The following is a 20,811-nucleotide window of genomic DNA, read 5'->3' as shown; positions in this document are numbered from 1 at the left end:
TTAATCTGCCCCTAGTGATTGTACTGTGTGTGAGGGCACCCACCATGCACAGTTAGGTCAAAGTTGCAGCTGTCAAACTTGTCCCGGGATGACACCTCACACCTGTAAGCTCCAGCGAAGCTGGGCTTGGCTGCAATGATCTGCATCTCAAAGGTGTAGACCTGAAATCAAAGGCCAAATCATTCCTGGTAATAATAATGTCAACCAAAACCATAAAACCTCTGAAGTCTTTTGCAAGGTGATCTCTAGGACTTTCCTGAACAACTTTTAACAGCTCATTGCAGTGTCCAACCTATCATGATGTTCAGAACTGTACATTGGTGACAACAGTATGTAACATGCCCATGGATGGGGAAAAAGTCTAACCTTAGAGTTACGATCATAAAGCTCCTTGAGCTGCAGGTTCTTTCCAGACTTGCTAGCCAGGTCCATCCACTTCCCCTTAAACCACTTGATGGTGGGCTTCTTCAGCAGTGAAGCAGCATTCACTTTAGCCACAAAATTGATGTTCTCACCTGGACACAAAAGTAGAGAAACATGCTTTGACATGCCCATAGCATCTTTATGAATGGCTTGCATGAATGGTTATGATCTCTGGGGTACTGTTCCCTAATGTTACCATGTCTGGTGTCTAACTAAGTCGCTCTGGAGGAGAGTGTCTGCTAAATGACTAAAATGTAATGGTGTCACTCACCCACAGTGACCTCACCACTCTGGGGTTTCTCTGTAAACAGGCCAGTGAGGTCTGTCTTCATGTCAGGGGCTTGACTTTCTGGGAAAGGAACAGGAAATGTTAAGCAGGACAGAGCTAGGGAGCAACTGAGAGCAAGTAAACTACCGAGGATTGTTAAACCATCTGTTTTTGTGTTTTTTTTCTTCACAGAAGCTCTGTGGAAGGTTGTGAGGCTGATACAAAGCTAAATTGTGATACTGGCAAGCGCAGTGCACAAGTTTTTCAGTGAAGCATATTATGATGTATCCATTTCCATGCATTGTGACCCTACAACATCACCACAAGCGTGTATCCAGTAGCTCAAAGGATCGGTGGAACAATCTGTAAACATTGGTCTAACCATCAAATCCTGGAGTGTCATGTGCCTGTATATTGGCACCTGGCTGAGGTGCTGCTGGTGTAGTGTCCGCTTCTGCAGGGGTCTCTGCTGGGGTTGGGGCCTCTGCTGGAGCTGCAGTGCATGTAGCAGCTGGATCTGAAGCTGCTGGGTCCCCTGCTCCACCCTGGGCTTCCTCTGTTAACAAAGAGTTAACAATGGGAGACTCATAGAACTGAATGTTTCTCTAGTTAGTAGACTAAGTGTACCTTCGACAGTAGGCCATATACACTGAGTCTACGAAACGTAACTAATAACGTCCTAATATTGAGTTGCACACCCCCCAAGGCCCATGTTGACTCCAATGCTTCCCACAGTTGTGACAAGTTGGCTGAATGTTGGTGGTGGACCAAAGAAAAACTCAGATAATACTTTAATTCCCTTTTGACCCACATTTTAATTGCATAGTCAATTAGTCAATCCGGGGAAATCCACAATATCAAAAGTGTCACACAAGCAGGAAGATGGCATGCTTTGGGGGGGGGCGGAGGGGGGGGCGTTCATGCAGGAACTAATGAGATGATCGAGGAGGGGCATCATGCAGGAACCAATGGGATGCTCAAGGGGTTACATTTTGTGGTGAAACTTAGACTATGCGCATGCTCTCTCTTAACTCATAAAATGTCTTAGCATTTGAGAGTGCTTTGTTTCCATAGGCCTATCTTCCCTCTCATTAGCTGGAATGGTCCCACCTGATCTCACCTCTTCCTGCCTGCCTGCCTTCCATCTTTAAAGGACGTGTAATTCCATTGTTGGAGCGGTAAATAGACTATCTTGTAAAGATAATAGACAATCTTTTGCTAGATGGCTCTGAGTGGGCCTATCTGTAATGTATTCGTGCGCGGGCGCTTTCTAATAGTTGTAGGTGGCCTTCCCGTGAGGACGCCAGTATTATGAATGACTCGACTGTGAATTGTGAATTAAATAAGTTCTGATGATTATTATGTCTGCTTTAGACTATTATTCCACATTGAAGGGTAATGAAGGATTTTGGAATGAATATGCATTTTACATTACCAGTTATTGTTAACTGCCATTTTGACAGAGGTATGTCCCAGGGGGGAGCTATAAAAATATAATCTGTCTGAAGTAGACAGATTTGCCTGCCTCTAGGCTTTTTCTTTTTCATTTATAAGTGTTATTAGAAATTTGAAAATGTCTATTTTTGATTACTTTGTCAATATTGTCAATTGAATGTCTGGATCACCATTGACATGAATAAAAACACAACTTCAGCACCTGAACCTGCCTGCCTCTTGCAACATTTCTGCCCTTACCACTGCTACAAGGTCCCTATTTTACACATTTGTCTACGCTTATCTTGCAAATATTTCCATTTATCAACTTTGAACAGATCAAGTTTCCATGTGCACTGTGTTATCTCCTGTCAGATGCCTCTTGTGGCTATCTATCCTGAGCACTTGCTGCTGTGGTTACTCATGAGGAAACAATCTGTTTGTGTCAGGCCAGGGTGAAGGTCATCAGGGAGGGTTTGATGTGAATCACAGCAGCCCTGGACAGGCTGGAGCTGCTCCAAGTCTGAGCTCTCCACAGCCACTGTCTCTCTCTGACCCCAGACATGTTTCCATCTTATCAAACCACACACAGTTCCTACTGCCAGGCTGAAAGGGTACATGTTGCTGTGTGATCAACTATGTAGGTAATGTTACAGTACACACTGTGCTCTGTGCTTGATGAAATTAAACATACTGAATGATTGTCTAGAACATACTGTGATTGAGGTGATAACAACCAGCAGTGCAACAAACAGTGCTCAGTGATCAACAAACATGTTTATGGTGTCTGGTGGCCTCTGTGCTCGGTGCTCCTCACACTGGGCTCATAGGTGAGTGTGGCTCTGGACACAGGTCTACAGCCTCATAGACTCCCACCTTTCTTTTCCTTCACTTCCTCCTTCACTTTCTCCTTCAATTCCAATTTGACTTCCTCCGTGACTTCTTTCTCCTTCACCTTTAGGTCAAACTTGACTTTTGACCCTCCGGCAATCACTGCATAGGCAGTGCCGTCCTCCTTGGTGACTGCTTGGATGGTAAGTGAGTGCTTGTTTCCATCTGCCTTGATCACATACTTGTCGTCAGAGACAAGGTCCTTTGTGTTGCACTGCCATCTCACCTTCGCATCAGGCTTCTCTGTCTCTGTCTCAAAAACTACTGTTGCCCCTTCCTCTGCCCCCTGAGTCTTTGGTTTCTTGGCAAATGCTGAGACTGGAGAGGGAAGGTAGGGTTAGAATGAAATTATTCCCTTTAAGATGCCCAGTTTGTCATAGATTTTTGCAGTAAATTGTGATGTAAAACCTTTGAGGTGCACTATGATGATACACGATAGTAGTTCTATTATCAAAATGTTAGCACTTCAGAAAAATTACAAATAAGGTTATACAGTGCATTCCGAAGGTATTCAGACCCCTTTCCTTTTCCCACATTTTGTTACATTACAGCCGTATTCTAAAATGGATTCAAGAAATTGTTTCCCTCATTAATCTACACACAATACCCAATAATGACAAAGCAAAAACAGGTTTTTCGAAATGTTTGCAAATTTATAAAAAATAAATAACTGGAATACCTTATTTACGTAAGGATTCAGACCCTTTGCTATGAGACATGACATTGAGCTCAGGTGCATCTTGTTTCCATTGATCATCCTTGAGATGTTTCTACAATGTGATTGGAGTCCACCTGTGGCAAATTTAACTGATTGGACATTGTTTGGAAAGGCACACACCTGTCTATATAAGGTCCCACAGTTGACCGCACATGTCAGAGCAAAAACCAAGCCATGAGGTCGAAGGAATTGTCTGTAGAGCTCCGAGACAGGATTGTGTCAAGGCACAGATCTGGGGAAGGGTACCAAAGCATTTCTGCAGCATTAAAGGTCCCCAAGAACACAGTGGCCTCTATCATTCTTAAATGGAAGAAGTTTGGAACCCCCAAGACTCTTCTTAGAGCTGGCCGCCTGTCCAAACTGAGCAATTGGGGGAGAAGGGCCTTGGTCAGGGAGGTGGCCAAGAACCTGATGTTCACTCTGACAGAGCTCCAGAGTTCCTCTGTGGAGATGGAAGAACATTCCAGAAGGACAACCATCTCTGCAGCAATCCACTAATCAGGCCTTTATATTCGAGTGGCCAGATGGAAGGTATTCCTCAGTAAAAGGCACATGACAACCCGTTTGGAGTTTGCCAAAAGGCACCTAAAGGACTCTTAGACCATGAGAAACAAGATTATCTGGTCTGATGAAACCAATATTGAACTCTTTGGCCTGAATGCCAATGATCACTTCTGAAAGAAACCTGGCACCATCCCTACGGTGAAGCATGGGGGTGGCAGCATCATGCTGTGGGGATGTTTTTCAGCAGCAGGGACTAGGAGACTACTCAGGGTCGAGTGACAGATGAATGGAGTAAAGTACAGAGAGATCTTTGATGAAAACCTGGTCCAGAGCACTCAGGACCTCCGACTGGGGCAAAGATTAACCCTCTAACAGGAAAACAACCCTAAGCACACAGCCAAGAAAATGTAGGAGTGGCCCAGCCAGAGCTCAGACTTGAACCCGATCGAACATGTCTGGAGAGACCTGAAAATAGCTGTGCAGTGACGTTCTCCATCCAATCTGACAGAGCTTGAGAGGATCTGCAGAGAAGAATGGAAGGAACTCCCCAAATACAAGCTTGTAGCATCATACCCAAGAAGACTCAAGGCTGTAATCACTGCCACGGTGCTTCAACAAAATACTGAGTAAAGGATCTGAACACTTATGAAAATGTGATATTTCCGGTTTAAAATGTATATAAATTATAAATACCTGTTTTTGCTTTGTCATTGTGGGATATTGTGTGTAGATTGATGAGGGGCAAAAAAATATGTTTTAATCAATTTTACAATAAGGCTGTAATGTAACAACGTGGGAAACGTCAAGGGGTCTGAATACTTTCCGGATGCACTGTATATACAGTAACCTTAATTGTACCCCTATTTTAAATTCAGTTGAATTAATCAATTGAAATTGATAAATGCTGAAAAGGCTTATCTTATCATTGCAATCATCTGCATTGCAGTGGGTTGATATCAGAGCTCTCCAATGTGTTGTTAATGAGAGGTTTTTATTGTCTAATACATTTCTCCTCTCTGTGAGTCGTATCAGGTGTTTTATTACCCTCTAACCAGGGAATGGTTTCCAATCAGCTCATTACATCACAAATTAAATGACCTCCACATGGAGCAAGACGACCCTATGGGTTTAAATATAGAATGCATTTGTGCCCCACTAATAAATGCACTCAGCAGGCAACCCCAGTGACAGGGGCACAGGTAGCACAGTAGAGGGATTAGTGAGACACTATTTTAGTTGCGCAGGGAGCATAGAAAGAATGTTACGCCTGTTCTGGGCTTCCAAGTGTGCTCCCTTTTCAGGCTATGATGACTGGTATCTCCTCCTTAACCTCAACTGTGTATTTATTGGGCCTATTTATATTACATTTCACTCAAATTCCTCCATATAAAGTAAAGTAAATGAGAAAAAATATATAATATGAGGGTTGAAACATATTTTGAACTAACAATCGTTATTGTAAAAAGAAAATGAAAAAATAACAAGCAAGCAAAGCAGTTAGCTAGCATTAGGACCAGGAAGTGTTTACCCAATGAACTTATATAGTTCACCTGTATCTTCTAGTTCTTGTTTTATTTCAGTCCAAATAGTTGGAAATAGTTCACCACAAACAATTTCTTCATCAGTTGGGGAATTCAAAACCCCTTTTCAGATGCAGTGCAAAGCGTCTTTGTATCAGTAGAGAGACTCATTCTACATTTAAAAGACACTTCAACAAAAAACAGATTTACAGAATAATTATCTGTTGATAACAGGGTCTTGATGTTAATGCTGAATTACTCAAACAGCCCATGACTGTTGTACTTTGGGAGATCTTGAACGCTAGATGTCTTAGCAGACATATTGTATCTGAGTAACTGATACTGGGAGGAGGCTGCATTGTCATCTGATCTGTTGAGTTGCACTTTCCACAGTGAATGGCAATGTTTTCCGTCTGACCCAAAAAACTGGAAAGTCATTTGTCTGGTTAGAATCCTGTGAGGCATTTATGGATCATCTGCACATGATGAGTGATGTTTACACATGAACTCAGTGGTGCATGAAATGATGCACTCTGAATTTAGAACTTAGGCTTACATACACTCCCCTATGTATTTATTTGGACAGTGAAGCTAAAACTTTGAGATCAAATGTTTTATATGAGGCGACAGTACAGAATGTCACCTTTTATTTGTGGGTATTTTCATACATATCTGTTTTACCGTTTAGAAATCAATGCACTTTATGTATCTAGTCCCCCCATTTGAAGGTGTCATAAGTATTTGAACAAATTCACTTACAATGTATAACATTTTGTCAACAGTTTCATATTTGTTCCCATATTCATAGCACGCAATGACTACATCAAGCTTGTGACTGTATGAACTTATTGGATGCATTTGCAGTTGGTTTTGGTTATGTTGTGCCCAATAGCAATGAATGATAAATAATATATTGTTTCATTTTGGAGTCACTTTTATTGTAAATAAGAATCAAATATGTTTCTACATTAATGTGGATGCTACCATGTTTATAGAGAATCACGAATGAATCGTGAATAATGATGAGTGAGAAAGTTACAGATTCACAAAGGTCATGACCCAAAAACATGCTAACCTCTCACCATTTTTTGGGGGGGGGGGGTATGATATTTATTCCTCTGTAACTTTCTCACTCATCAATAGTCACGATTCATTCATTACTATTTGTAATCAAGTGAATTGGTCAAAATATGACACCTTCAAATGGGTGGACTAGATACATAAAGTGTTATCATTTCTAAACGGTGAAACAGATCATACCTGGGAGACTAGTCAGGATCGAGGTAAAGATGAATGGAGCAAAGTACAGCGAGATCCTTGATGAAAATCTGCTCCAGAGCACTCACAACCTCAGACTGGGGCAAAGGTTAACCTTCTAACAGGAAAACAACCCTAAGTACACAGCCAAGAAAACGCAGGAATGGCTTCAAGAAAAGTGTCTGATTGTCCTTGAGTGGCCCAGCCAGTGCCCGGTCTTGAATCCAATCTAACATCTCTGGAGAGACCTGAAAATGTCTGTGCAGTGACTCTCCCCATTCAACCTGACAGGGCTTGAGAGGATCTGCAGAGAAGAATGGGAGAAACTCCCGAAATACAGGTGTGCGAAGCTTGTAACGTCATACCCAAGAAGACTGGAGGCTGTAATCGCTGACAAATGTGCTTCAACAAAGTACTGAGTAAAGGGTCTGAACACTTACGAAAATGTGATATTTTTTTATACATCTAAAATTCTTTCTAAAAACCTGTTTTTGCTTTGTAATTATGGGGTATTGTGTGAAGATTGATGGGGGGGGGGGGACAATTTAATCCATTTTAGTCAAGGGGTCTGAATACTTTCCGAATGCACTGTACACTCCCTTTACAGTTTCAATGTATCAAATAGACAGAAAAACTGCACAGAAGACATGCATAGCTAATATGAAGCTGAAGAGGCAGGCATTGGCAAAGTTCCCCCTTGTAACAGCAACAACTTTCAAACGTAACCTCTCTGAAATGCAACTGTGAAGACAAGAAACTATGACATGAGATGATCAGTGATCAAAAGTCCCACCAGTCCCACAGGTTGGGAGGGATTTGTTATTACAGAGGGAAAAGAGAGAGGAGGTAAAAAATCCTGCGACATCTTTAGATAGCAGCTGGAGATACAGTGATGCTGAAGTAAAATGAGATGGAATCTGATCGGGTACGCTTACCTGTTTTTTTGACCGGCTCTGGCATCCTGATTGAATGTGTCTTCCAGAAAGTAAACAACAATAAATAACAGGCTCCTTCCTAGCTCACCACTTGCGTTTAATAGTGGGGCTCCTGAGCAACCCCCCTTCACAACAGCACTAACCCAACCTCTTTTGTCATGATGTCTAGACCCAATCCCCTTTCTGTCCGGCAATGAGATAATAGACATGCACCTCATCCCTCCCTATCCCCCCACCCCACAATAACACAACGCCCAGACCCCTCTGACCTCCTGCAGACCATATTTCAACCATCTCTTCTCCCAACACCTGAGCTGCATGACAGGCAAAGCGAGGGAGGGAGGGAATGGGAGGTGGGGGGTTAAATTTAGAACCTGAGTCCAGCAAGGTCTCCTGCTCTTTCTAGATTTGTGCCGCTGCCTGGCCTTGTAAAAAGTAGTAGCCGCTTCAGAAAACAGCAGACAGGAGACTAGAGCAATCCTTTTATCTGTTGGCAGGAATGTGAGTGCTTTTCCCCTGGTGAACAAGGACTTTCAGGACTTTCAGGAATCCTTCTATGGCCGTAGGCACAGCTTTCCATCATCCATCTGGTAAATTTAACATTCATTTTCTGAACAGGCAGCACTATAAACAGCAAAATATTTTTCCTTATGTTCGTAATATAACAATACTTTTTCATGTAAAACAAGTATTCCAAATGGCAGTCAATTTGACATCAGAACCTAATTTCCCTGGGAAGTAATACACATATATGTGGGACCTTTACACTCTCTAAATAAATCCTCTTCTGGTTGAATCATACACTGTTGCCTGACACACTGGAGCTTAGCATCTTATTAGTAGGGGCCTACCATCTGAAGCCTCGGCTTGGTGGCATATAGCGAGGACATGACAGACTGACAGACTGACTGGAGTAAAATATTATGGAGTTTGGAGGCTGGCAAATTATTTTGGTATAATAAGGCATGTCTGACCCTGATCTTGAACACGACGTCCTGATCATTTTAGGACTTTTCTTTTTGTGTTTTACCTTGGCCTTGTGTCTGCCCAGTTTTCTCAAGTGTCCCAGCAATTACCGTAAACTACAGTACCAGTCAGGATTTTTCTTTATTTTTTACTATTTTCTACATTGTAGAATAATAGTAAAACAGTAGTAACCAAAAAGTGTTAAACAAATAGAAATATGTTTTACATTTGAGAGTCTTCAAAGCAGCCACCCTTTGCCTTGACGGCAGCTTTGCACACTCTTGGCATTCTCTCAACCAGCTTCATGAGGTAGTCACCTGGAATGCATTTAAATTAACAGGTGTGCCGTGTTAAAAGTTAAATAGTGTATTTTCTTTCCTTCTTAATGTGTTTGAGCCAATTAGTTGTGTTGTGACAAGGTAGGGGTGTTATACAGATGATAGCCCTATTTGGTAAAAGACAGAGTCCATATTATGGCAAGAACAGCACAAATAAGCAAAGAGAAATGACAGTCCATCATTACTTTAAGACATGAAGGTCAGTCAATTCGGAAAAGATCAAGAACTTTGAAAGTTTCTTCAAGTGCAGTCACAAAAACCATCAAGCGCTATGATGAAACTCATGAGGACTGACGCAGGAAAGGAAGATCCAGAGTTACCTCTGCTGCAGAGGATAAGTTCATTAGAGTTAACTGCACCTCACATTACAGCCCAAATAAATGCTTCACAGAGTTCAAGTAATAGACACATCTCAAAATCAAGACTGCGTGAATCAGGCCTTCATGGTCGAATTGCTGCAAAGAAACCCCTATTTAAGGACACCAATTAAAAGAAGAAACTTGCTTGGGCCTAAGAAAGACAAGCAAAAGACATTAGACCAGTGGAAGTCCAAATTTGCGATTTTTGGTTCCAACCGCCATGTCTTTGTGAGACGCGGAGTAGGTGAACGGATGATCTCCGCATGTGTGGTTCCCACCATGAAGCATGGTGGAGGAGGTGTGATCTTGTGGGGGTGCTTTGCTGGTGACACTGTCAGTGATTTATTTAGAATTCAAGGCACACTTAACCAGCATGGCTACCACAGCACCCTTCAGTGATTCGCCATCCCGTCTGGTTTGCGCTTAGTGGGACTATCATTTATTTTCCAACAGGACAATGACCCAAAACACACAAGGCTGTGTAAGGGATATTTGACCAAGAAGGAGATTGATGGAGTGCTGCATCGGACCTGGCCTCCTTAATCACCGGACCTCGACCCAATTGAGATGGTTTGGGATGAGTTGGACCGCAGAGTGATGGAAAAGCAGTCAACAAGTGCTCAGCATATGTGGGAACTCGTTCAAGACTTTTGGAAAATAATTCTAGGTGAAGATGGTTGAGAGAATGCCAAGAGTGTGCAAAGCCGTCCTCAAGGGAAAGAGTGGCGACTTTGAAAAATCTAAAATATATTTTGATTTATTCAACTTTTTGGGGGTTACTAAATGATTCCATATGTGTTAATTCATAGTTTCTACAATGTAGGAAATTGTAAAAAATAAAGAAAAACCCTTGAATGAGTAGGGGTTTCCAAACTTTTGACTGGTACTGTATACAGTTGAAGTGGGAAGTTTACATACACCTTAGCCAAATACACTTAAACTCAGTTTTTCCCTATTCCTGACATTTGATCAGAGTAAATCTGGTCAGTTAGGATCACCACTTTATTTTAAGAATGTGAAATGTCAGAATAATAGTAGAGAGAATGATTTATTTCAGCTTTTATTTCCCACATTCCCAGTGGGTCAGAAGTTTACATGCACTCAATTAGTATTTGGTAGCATTGCCTTTAAATTGTTTAACTGGGGTCAAATATTTCAAGTAGCCTTCCACCAGCTTTCCACAATAAGTTAGGGGAATTTTGGCCCATTCCTCCTGACAGAGCTGGTGTAAAATCAAATGTATTTATATAGCCCTTCTTACATCAGCTGATACCTCAAAGTTCTATACAGAAACGAAGCCTAAAACCCCAAACAGCAAGCAATGCAGGTGTAGAAGCACGGTGGCCAGGAAAAACTCCCTAGAAAGGCCAAAACCTAGGAAGAAACCTGGAGAGGAACCAGGCCATGAGGGGTGGCCAGTCCTCTTATGGCTGTGCCGGGTGTAACTGAGTTAGGTTTGTAGGCCTCCTTGCTTGCACACACTTTTTCACAAATTTTCTATAGGATTGAGGTCAGGGCTTTGTGATGGCCACTCCAATTCAAATAAAATCAAATCAAATGTATTTATATAGCCCTTCGTACATCAGCTGATATCTCAAAGTGCTGTACAGAAACCCAGCCTAAAACCCCAAACAGCAAGCAATGCAGGTGTAGAAGCACGGTGGCATTTGACATTGTTATCCTTAAGCCATTTTGCAACAACTTTGGAAGTATGCTTGGGGTCAATGTCCATTTTGAAGACCCATTTGCGACCAAGCTTTAACTTCCTGACTGATGTCTTGAGATGTTGCTTCAATATATCTACATAATTTTCCTCCCTCATGATACCATCTATTTGGTGAAGTGCACCAGTCCCTCCTGCAGCAAAGCACCCCCACAACATGATGCTGCCACCCCCATGCTTCATGGTTGGGATGGTGTTCTTCGGCTTGCAAGCATCCCCCCTTTTCCTCACAACATAACGATGGTCATTATGCCCGTACAGTTCTATTTTTGTATCATCAGACCGGAGGACATTTCTCCATAAAAGTATGATCTTTCTCCCCATGTGCAGTTGCAAACTGTAGTCTGGCTTATGGCGGTTTTGGAGCAGTGGCTTCTTCCTTGCATTTCAGGTTATGTCGATATAGGACTCGTTTCACTGTGGATATTGATACCTTTGTACCTGTTTCCTCCAGCATATTCACAAGGTCCTTTGCTGTTGTTCTGGGATTGATTTGCACCCATAATTATTTACACCTACAGGCTTCGGCTGCCACATAACTGGGCTAGGGCTGGGGGTGGGTGGATGGTGGGGGATGGGGTGGCCTTGTATGCTGCCAGTGGGCCCAGTAAAGTTTCCACGTCTGCCCACATGTCTATATATTATCTGGCTCGGCCACTGGGGTTCTGCGTAGATGGCTGTGATTCCCAGAGGATTTGCTAAAGCCAGTCTGTGATGTGCTGGAACAATGTGAGGATGAGTCAACTAAAACCACATGACGTGTGAGAAATAGAAATGCTTTCGAGTTCATCACGTGCAGATATGTAATTGAGTCATGCCAACATCCAAACATGCCAACATGCGTTATACAGAGAGCACACAGAGTACGGAAGAACAACTGGTCATATACACTTTCATACAGTTCAAACAGGGGTCTATGATTGAGAGCATGGGAGAAATATCCCTGTGTTGGTATTCCTAGGCTAGGAATAGATTGCACCCTAGCTCGGAGGAGGCAAGGGTCTGTGCTATATCTCAGAGCACAAGCAGATGATAAGGGCTGGGTGACAAGCCTCTTCACCCTCTCCCATTTCAGGAACAAGTCAATGGGTTGTTACAGGGAAGTAATGGTCAAGGGGACAGTCCAAAAAGTTTGCAGGTTAAACCACCCAATGTTCAGAAGGGTTTACTTCCCAAAGTCTTGAGCTAACATGAGTTAGTATGTAATACACATGTAATACCATCAATCAAATATACAAGCTTTATAACATGGCTTGGCTGAATTCTCAATTCTGATTAGCAAAAGCTAATGTATAATATGTTGTGTTTGTGTGCTGCTACACCAAAGGTTAAGCAATAGGAATTGCGTATCCAACGTCAGTGCATCTCAGAGTGTCAAATCAATTTCATTAATGCTAAAGAGTTCTTTATCATAGTCTTTTTGTTTGTTTACATTGCATTCAAGTCTAATCGATGTCAAATGTGCACAATGGTCAGTGAGTCCAACAGTGCGTAGAAGTCAGTGAAAACAGCCAGCTTTAAGAAAGGAGATCTCTGAGGACTTCTAGTGGTCATCTGTATTACCACTCCTGTAAGCCTTCTGGTGATAATGATTGACAGTATCATTTGAAACGGTCCTGTTTCTACGTGCTATAGAATGTAAAAGGTCCAGATGTGATTGTGCAATTATTGAGTTGTAGGAGCAAAACGTGCTAATTGTCAGATTCCATTAAGACATTGTCTTTGACGTTCACATAAATGCTTTTTACAAGAGCAGCAAAAACAGTTATTGTTGATTTGAACACAATCAATAGTTATTACATTGATAACCATCTTGCATACTATATACAGTTAACTATCTCTCTCTCTCACTACTCTTTTCAGGACTTCCACTATGTTTCTCCCTCTACAAATGGGAATATGGCCTCCTCTCCAAGTGAGACCTCCCCCCTAGCACTTCACCACTGAACTGATAAGTCAGCTTCTTCTTGACCTTTTTGACCTCGCCTGTCTTGCCGTAGTTGCGAAGAGCCCGTGCCATCTTCTGGTAGGTCATTTTCTTGCGGTTGCCCTTCTGTACGCCCCACCGATGTGCCAGTGCCTCCTTGTGTTTCGAGGAGAACTGGAAGGTGCCCTTGTCCCTGTCCACCCACCAGATACTGTCCTTCATGTCCCCATTCCTCAGCAGATCCAGCAGGAACTGGTACAGACGGATCTTCTTCTTGTTGCCTATATTAATGTTGACAAAATGGTTAAACATGCAATGAATTAGTTGAGGAGGTTTCCTACCTATGACCTACATGGTGTAGGATTATTGTGACCTCAAAAGCTAAATCATCATGTGAGATAGTAGGTACGCATTTATGAAAGAATTCCCTACCCAATTCTCCCCTTGTTACTTGGGCAATGTGGTCTCTCAGACACTCTTCATCAGACACTTCTAGTGGAGGGCTGCGGCCTCCTGGCTCCTCGTCGTCTGAGCTCCTCATCGTCTGAGGAGAGGGGTGCAAGTAGCCCATGGCACGAGGGTAATATGGCACCTTGGACACAACAAACAACAATAACGATGTACAATACAAAACCATTACAATTACAACCAATTACAATACATTATTTTTGGAGCAGTATTCACAGAGAAATTACAACTAAACAAATTAGATACCATGCTGATCATGTTATATACACAGTGAGGCGCAAGTGTTATTAATAACGCAACCGTTTTTACTCCCCCAATCATTTATCCCCACCACAGGTGGCTGGTAGCACCTTAATTAGGGAGGACTGGCACATAGTAATGGCTGGAACGGAATAAATGGAATGGTATCAAACACTCCATTCAAGCCATTATTATGAGCTGTCCTCCCCTCAACACCCTCCTGTGAATACCTACTCCCTCGAATTGATCAAGTGACACTGGAGTTGAATGAATACTTATGTGGGAGAAAAAGAGCTTCAACGCAGATTTACTTAAAGTGTAGTCAACTTTGTTCTAAGGGCAGAAAGAATCTGATTGGTTTAGGGCAGAACCAATCCGATTGGTTTCTAACTCTGAATCTTGTAAATAACTTTGAGTTACAAGTTGTAATGTTTTAAAATCCTTTTTGTGCTACAGTAGTCAAACAAATGTGACAGTATCTCCAAGATACAACTTGTCTCCTGACTTGAAGCAAAGAGTAAAATGTAGCAAACTAGCAGCCTTATGCTAAGCTAATCAGAGCAAGAAAGCTAGCTAAGCATTTAGTAACCTCTTAGCTACTCATGTTGAATTAATAAATAGTATATTGAGTCATAGAATAGAACTAGCTGGGTCTCTAATATACCTGTAAATCGGCTCCCATTTACTTTATCAAACATATTTAGTTAAATAAGCTATATAAACTTCTGGGGGAAGAAAAGTTAAATGCTAAGCTAAATGTAGCTTAGCTGAGCAGAAACCTACCTCCTACTAATGTTGAATTATAAAATTAAAATAACTAGCAAGTTAGGTCTCAAATCTGCCAATAGGTCAGCTAATATTTGTTTTATTAAAAGTTTAGATGAATAAGCGATATCAACAAAAAAAATGGAATAGACTGTTTATGCTACCCTGGGGGCAGAAATTTTAGTTTGGGTCAAGATCACTTGGTGCCCTGAGGGCAGACTTTAAGCAAACTGGAATGCATTGTTTAAATGCTTCCCATGGTGCAGTAATGATAATTTTGGTTTGGATCACTTTGGTGCCCTAAGGGCAGAATTCAAGCACAAAAGGTAATACAAAAAGTATTTACTGCCCTAGGGGCAACCATGGACATATGGTCATTTCCATGTAAAAGGACCCATGAGCACCAACATGTGAAGTTCATAGGAGAAATTAAGGCAAATATACATTTCTCAACCATTTGCCATCCTAAAAATTACTTTAGTAATATTTTTGTAATTTTAGTAGAACTAAGCTCTACTTTACTGTACTCTACTGTACTCGATTGTACTCTACTGTTCTGTACTCTACTGAACTCTACTGTGCTGTACTTTGATGTCCAAACTTATGAAACATAGACGTACGTCTATGACTGGTTCAGATTTGGTTCGTTTCGGACCAAGCAAATTTGGTCTTGTTTGGGGGCAGAGGTCATTAAAGTAATAGCCGTTGTGTAGAATAATCCCCAAAATATGCAAAGGAGGATATTGCATTTGTGTGTACCTTTGTGTACCTATTTAGGATAGATCCCCATGAAGAGAATGACATTCATATCCATGATGACCCATGATGAAATTCTGTTACATTTTTCATTTTACTAGGCAAGTCAGTTAAGAACAAATTCTTATTTTCAATGATGGCCTAGGAACAGTGGGTTAACTGCCTTGCTCAGGGACATAATGACAGATTTGTACCTTGTCAGCTTGGGGATTCGAACTTGCAACCTTTCGGTTACTAGTCCAATGCTCTAACCACCTATAAATCCACTTCACCTATTGTAGTTCCATAACAAAAATATATATTTTTCAAAGTCAAGGTGTCATGCCATAGCTGACACCCCCTTCTTTCTGTAGACATTGTTGAGTCCTAATTCTGAAATTTTACAGAAATTCTGTTACCAAACTTTGAATCTGCACTGTTCTTCTAGTAAATGTGTTTTTGTTAAATTTTCTGTGTAAATTGTTAAACTTAGCCCTTGTGCACTGTATGGTTTGTTAAACTTTTAAATATTTTTTGTTTGTTTGATATACATTTTAAGTGAAAAATCTGAGTCGTGGAATTGCCCTTTTCTAAATTCTATTGTTATCGTCACCCAAACTAACATTTACTGGCATATTTGAGCTAGCTCTGTTCTTTGACTCAACATTAGTCAAATATAGCTATCTGCTAGCCAACTAGTTCTGTTTTGCTTAGCATTTTATATTGATGCCCCTGGAGCAGCATAACTATCCATCCCTGTTGTTTTTGTCATAAAGCTTATTCAACTTAACATTTCAATAAAACAAATGTTACCTGACTTATTTGTATATTTGACACCTAGTTAGCTATAGTAGTTATATTTATTAATTCAACATGAGTAGCTAAGAGGTTACTAAATGCTTAGCTAGCTTTCTTGCTCTGATTAGCTTAGCATATCGCTGCTAGCTTGCTACATTTGACTCTTTGCTTCAAGTCAGGAGACCAGTTGTGTTTTAGAGGTATTGTCACATTTGTCTTCCTACTCATAATAACAACATGTTTTATTTACATGATTCTCAGTTCAAACCTTCGCCATGTTTTTAAGAGTAGTATATCTGTTCAACTCTGCCCACTGACCTGTTCTTGACAATACAATCATCTCAAGTTAGCCCAGCGGTCGCAAAGATTTTAGGACACCGCCCCGCTGCATGAGGTGTGATGTGTGGTTGCTGTTATTGCAGTTTGACGGTTTGGCTGTGCAAAATCCTGGCAAAACATTCTGCACACAGTTCTAAAAACCCACTGTTTCTGCTCTGAGGCAGTATGTCAGTTCCATTTAAAAATAGAAAAGGCATCTTTAAGGATATTCTCATCCACGCTCTTTAATTAATGCTCTCTGTTCAAAGTGTAATATTACACTAAGAAGACAGACAATGTTCTCTTTGTGTGTGTGTCTGTGTGTGTGTGTGTGTGTGTGTGTGTGTGTGTGTGTGTGTGTGTGTGTGTGTGTGTGTGTGTGTGTGTGTGTGTGTGTGTGTGTGTGTGTGTGTGTGTGTGTGTGTGTGTGTGTGTGACATAATGTGGAGGAGGCCACTTCTGGTTAAAAAAAGAATTATTTGTTCATCAGCCGTTAGTGAGTTGGCAGATTATAATTCTGTAGCAACACCAGCAGGCCCCAGTTAGGAAAAGGCCACAATGTCAAACCATCTGTGTGTAGGCGCACCCTACATCCTCCACGCAACATAGCTCACCAGTAACAAACAGTAGCCCAGATATGCTTTCATACTAATTTCTTTATCTGAAGCCAGATGGTTGATTTGATGTTTATCTGTTATTAAGCATTTCTGAAGCATTGCTATTGCCACTAGAGGGGACATGTAAATGAATTCTGCTACTTGCTTTAGTCCTGAACATTCAGAACATTCTCTATTAGTCATGTACACTACATCTGCTTGAAAATAATGACCAACTCAAACACTTGGTCTGTGTTAGAGGAAAAGAGAGGTCAGGGGTCATGGGGTGGGCTCACCGGTGGGGGTAGGGCATGGTTGTGTCCCCCAAGGCCAGGGTCCAGAGAGAGAGTGTCAACATCGCTGTAACGAGCCATACTGGGTAGATGTAGTTGCTGGACACTCTGGAGCTCAGTGAAGTGGCCCTCTTGGAGGTTGTCAAAGTCCAGAGGATGAACATGATGAGTGGCGTGATAGTCCCAGTGTTCTGAACAGAGAGACACATTTTAATTGTTCATTGAGTAAGAGGTAGGTCTGAAGGAAGTGTACACTAAATGGCAATGTTCAGATGGCATAGAATAGAGAAAACCTATTTGACTACAGATTCCAAATACGAAATGTCTGCTATTCATTTAAAGTGTTCAGCAAAATGTTTTAGGCAGTTTCCTGTTCACACATCTTTGCTTTGGCAGTTGTCTTTTTCTTTCTTTTTTAGCCTGAATGTCACAAATGTGTTAAAACGTGTAGAAACTCTAAAAACGTTCTGCATGTAAACATGTTTTAGTGATCTGTTGTGTTCTGCACTGAGACTGCACCAGAGACTTGCCATTCTTAGGATCTTATATTTATCAAGCATACTGTAATAATTTAGTTTGTTAAATGGAGCAGAGCCTATATAATTCTACAGCTCCTACTAGTAATTACCAGTTTATTCTTGCAGTAGGATCAGTTAATTACAGGAGAAAATACAACTGAACCTCTCCATTTCAATAAACCCCAGGGGGGAAAGTTGTGCCTGACCGAAATGGCATCTGTTTCCTGTACTCCATGGGGGGCAACATGCTTGGCTCCAGCTGCAGTGTCTTTAGACTTTTTATGTAGAGTATTGTCTTGAGTATAGCTACTGTGTGTGATTTCCTCAGGCCTGGTCAAACACATATCTAGTTGGGCCGGCACTATTCACTTCCGTATAAGTGATTTTCAAATTGTTTATTTCGTCTACAATTATGTGATGGTAAGTTCATCAGAGAAAGCAAAATCTATTTGAAATGTATATCATTGTATCATAGTTACCAAGATTATCAATAGATAATACATGAGGTATTAATACTAGGAAAAATGTTGTAGTGTTTTAAAGCTCACCTCCTTGACTCTCTGCATCGATGACATACGGATATGAATATTCTGACATCTGTTGTCTATAGATGTCGGGTTCGTACATGTCTTCTGATGCCTGTTAAAACAACAATAATATCCTCAACTGAAATCATAACAAAACTTCACATAATGTTTTGCTATTGTTTCCAAGGAACTGACACTCAACATCTATATACAAATTGCTTTCTTCCCTTGATAATGTTTGTTGATAATGACATTGCTGAACAACATTTTGAGCTTTTTAAACTTCATTGACATTTACTATAATACATTTGCTGGGGTTTTTTCATGGTTGGTCATAACCTTACAAAATTGATTGTTGTGGAACTATTATGTTAGAAATATTGTTCTTTTGACAGTATGTAGACCACAAAAGTACCAACATTGAGTACCAGTTTAAGAGTTTGAAATTGAATGATGTTACAGTAATCTATTAATATATTTGAATTAATTATCATAATTAGAAAAATTCAATGTTAATATGAAATTCAAACTTGAATTCAGTGAGCTTGAGATGCATTTTCTGTATAAGTACATCCTGTGGTATATAAACAACTACATAAACACAACAAATAACCACATACCTGTATATTCTTGGGCCTATAACTGAATTAACACAAATTGTTTGACATATTGTGTACTTACAGGACCAGGTGAGATGAGGTACCCCTCCATTCTGTACGGATGCAACATGAAGGCTTCTTCTTGAACCGACCTACTTCAGGCACTTAGCTTCAATTGTTTCTCACACTCTTTCAAAACTTTTCCCGCACCATTGCACAACGTTTACCAAATTTCCTCTCACCAAACGAAACCCAAAATGTCTCCCTCTGCCTACACAACTTTATCCACTTGTAAGCCAAGCTATTCTCTCAAATTTAGTCTATGAAAATAAAATAAATTAGCCCTACTCAGTGACGGAAAATGAAAAGGGAACCTGATATTTTGACTTCTGTATATCTTTGTGGGTGTACACATCTCAGTGTGTCTGGTGGCGGTTCCTGGTCATTGGTGATTTGTCAGGGGGAGATTCTAACATCTCACATTTATTAAGGCTCAATTGCATCGCCTCCCAAACCAGCCAATCATTTCAAGGCCTGTCTTAACTGTCAGTCTTCTAGCATAGCATCATCTGTCAGTGGATAGTATCTTTGCATCTCATTGTGACCCTTTTTCCAACCAAATTAAATGTTTTTTTTTGTGTGGCTAAAGTGCAGGTATCCATATGCATAAACCTTGCATACACTATACAAATCTATATGAATATTACAAATCTAATATTAAACATTTTTAGCATGTTTCAATGCCAGATTGATAGTCGCCTGGTCCACGTTACAACAATTGTATTTTGCATTTAACATTGTCATCTCACAGACCAGTATCAGTGTGTAAATTGGATTTGGTGTTCAGCAAGGTTCGGCACTTGTACCCCTGTTATTCCCTATACTATGCTATCCCTTCAAATAATCTGGTGTAAATATGTCAATTAAAAAACAAACCAGTAGCTTGAGTTCTAGCCGTATCAAATAAATAATGACTCACATACATCGATGAATTCTGCTATATTTCTATCCAAACAATTGTTTCATCTGTGTGTAGATTAGCTGGACAGATAAAATCATGACACTGCCTTTTTACAATCCTGCAACAGCTGTGGAGATTAAGGGAGAGGAGATAAAATACCTCCTAAGACAATAGTAGTGTTGGTGGGGGGATTCTTGAGAAATCGCAAATGTTTTATTCTATTTTCTGACCAAATGTGTTTTTCTCACCATTCACCATTCTTCCTCACAATGGGTACAGTGTACAGTAGCTCTGCTACTAGACTCAGATGACCCTCTCTCCTGACCCTATGGGCTGGTTTACAGGACACAGTATGAGTATGCTTTTTTTATCCAGGACTAGGCCATGTCTGGGAAACCAGCCCTATCTGTCTCAGGTATCTCTCCCCGACACAACATCTCTGTTTTAACTTGAAGAGAAGTGAGGTCACAAGCCTAGCCTCCAACTGACAGGCTTGTATAGATTTGGACAGAGGAAGAGTGCATCAGTCTGATAATGACCAGATACTTGAAATACTGTAGACAGTAAGATCCAAATCGCACTGAAGATAATTTCGGAATGATTATTATATTCCCTTGGTTGTTCAAAGCTTAATATAACACACAACCAAAAACCATGTAGTCAAATTTGATCTATTATGGATGTCCATCAATTCTATTGTTTTTTCTCTCCTTCATCTCTATCAAAGACT

At 40.8% G+C, this 20,811-nt stretch overlaps 2 protein-coding genes across 10 annotated transcripts in view; both read right to left on the bottom strand.

The window, feature by feature from the left end:
- LOC109888417 (myosin-binding protein C, cardiac-type) overlaps positions 1–8,177 on the bottom strand; it is a 38,690-nt gene extending 30,513 nt beyond the window's left edge. For 5 of the 9 annotated variants that reach the window (XM_031813015.1, XM_031813050.1, XM_031813008.1 and 2 more), the window contains exons 1-6: positions 7,952–8,177; positions 3,002–3,337; positions 1,074–1,247; positions 695–772; positions 367–515; positions 44–161 (exon numbers count right to left, since the gene is read on the bottom strand). In XM_031813015.1, coding sequence (XP_031668875.1) covers positions 44–161; positions 367–515; positions 695–772; positions 1,074–1,247; positions 3,002–3,337; positions 7,952–8,168 — 1,072 coding nt within the window. In that variant the 5' untranslated portion in view covers positions 8,169–8,177. Of the gene's footprint in view, positions 1–43; positions 162–366; positions 516–694; positions 773–1,073; positions 1,248–3,001; positions 3,338–7,950 lie in introns of all 9 variants that reach the window. The other 4 variants (XM_031813069.1, XM_020479597.2, XM_031813034.1 and 1 more) reach the window with 3 other exon arrangements.
- Positions 8,178–10,657: 2,480 nt separating this feature from the next.
- LOC109888418 (transcription factor PU.1-like) lies at positions 10,658–19,811 on the bottom strand. Its single transcript, XM_031812995.1, has 5 exons — positions 19,203–19,811; positions 18,543–18,633; positions 17,480–17,667; positions 13,696–13,855; positions 10,658–13,544 (listed from the first exon to the last, which is right to left on the bottom strand). Exons 1-5 carry the CDS (start codon positions 19,248–19,250, stop codon positions 13,222–13,224), a joined length of 810 nt encoding a protein of 269 aa, XP_031668855.1. The 5' UTR covers positions 19,251–19,811; the 3' UTR covers positions 10,658–13,221.
- Positions 19,812–20,811: the final 1,000 nt, after the last annotated feature.

The sequence above is a fragment of the Oncorhynchus kisutch genome, linkage group LG3, assembly GCF_002021735.2.
Source record: "Oncorhynchus kisutch isolate 150728-3 linkage group LG3, Okis_V2, whole genome shotgun sequence".
NCBI lineage: Eukaryota > Metazoa > Chordata > Actinopteri > Salmoniformes > Salmonidae > Oncorhynchus > Oncorhynchus kisutch.
Note: the sequence above shows the minus strand (reverse complement) of the source record. Positions and strands in the feature narration are given on the sequence as shown.

Coding starts and splice junctions, on each gene's coding strand:
- LOC109888418 (XM_031812995.1), bottom strand. CDS start 19,250: ATGTTGCATCCGTACAGAATGGAGGGGTACCTCATCTCACCTGGTCCT. Junction 17,668..18,542: donor CGATGCAGAGAGTCAAGGAG/GTGAGCTTTAAA, acceptor CTCTCTGTTCAG/AACACTGGGACTATCACGCC. Junction 13,545..13,695: donor AGTAACAAGGGGAGAATTGG/GTAGGGAATTCT, acceptor ACATTAATATAG/GCAACAAGAAGAAGATCCGT.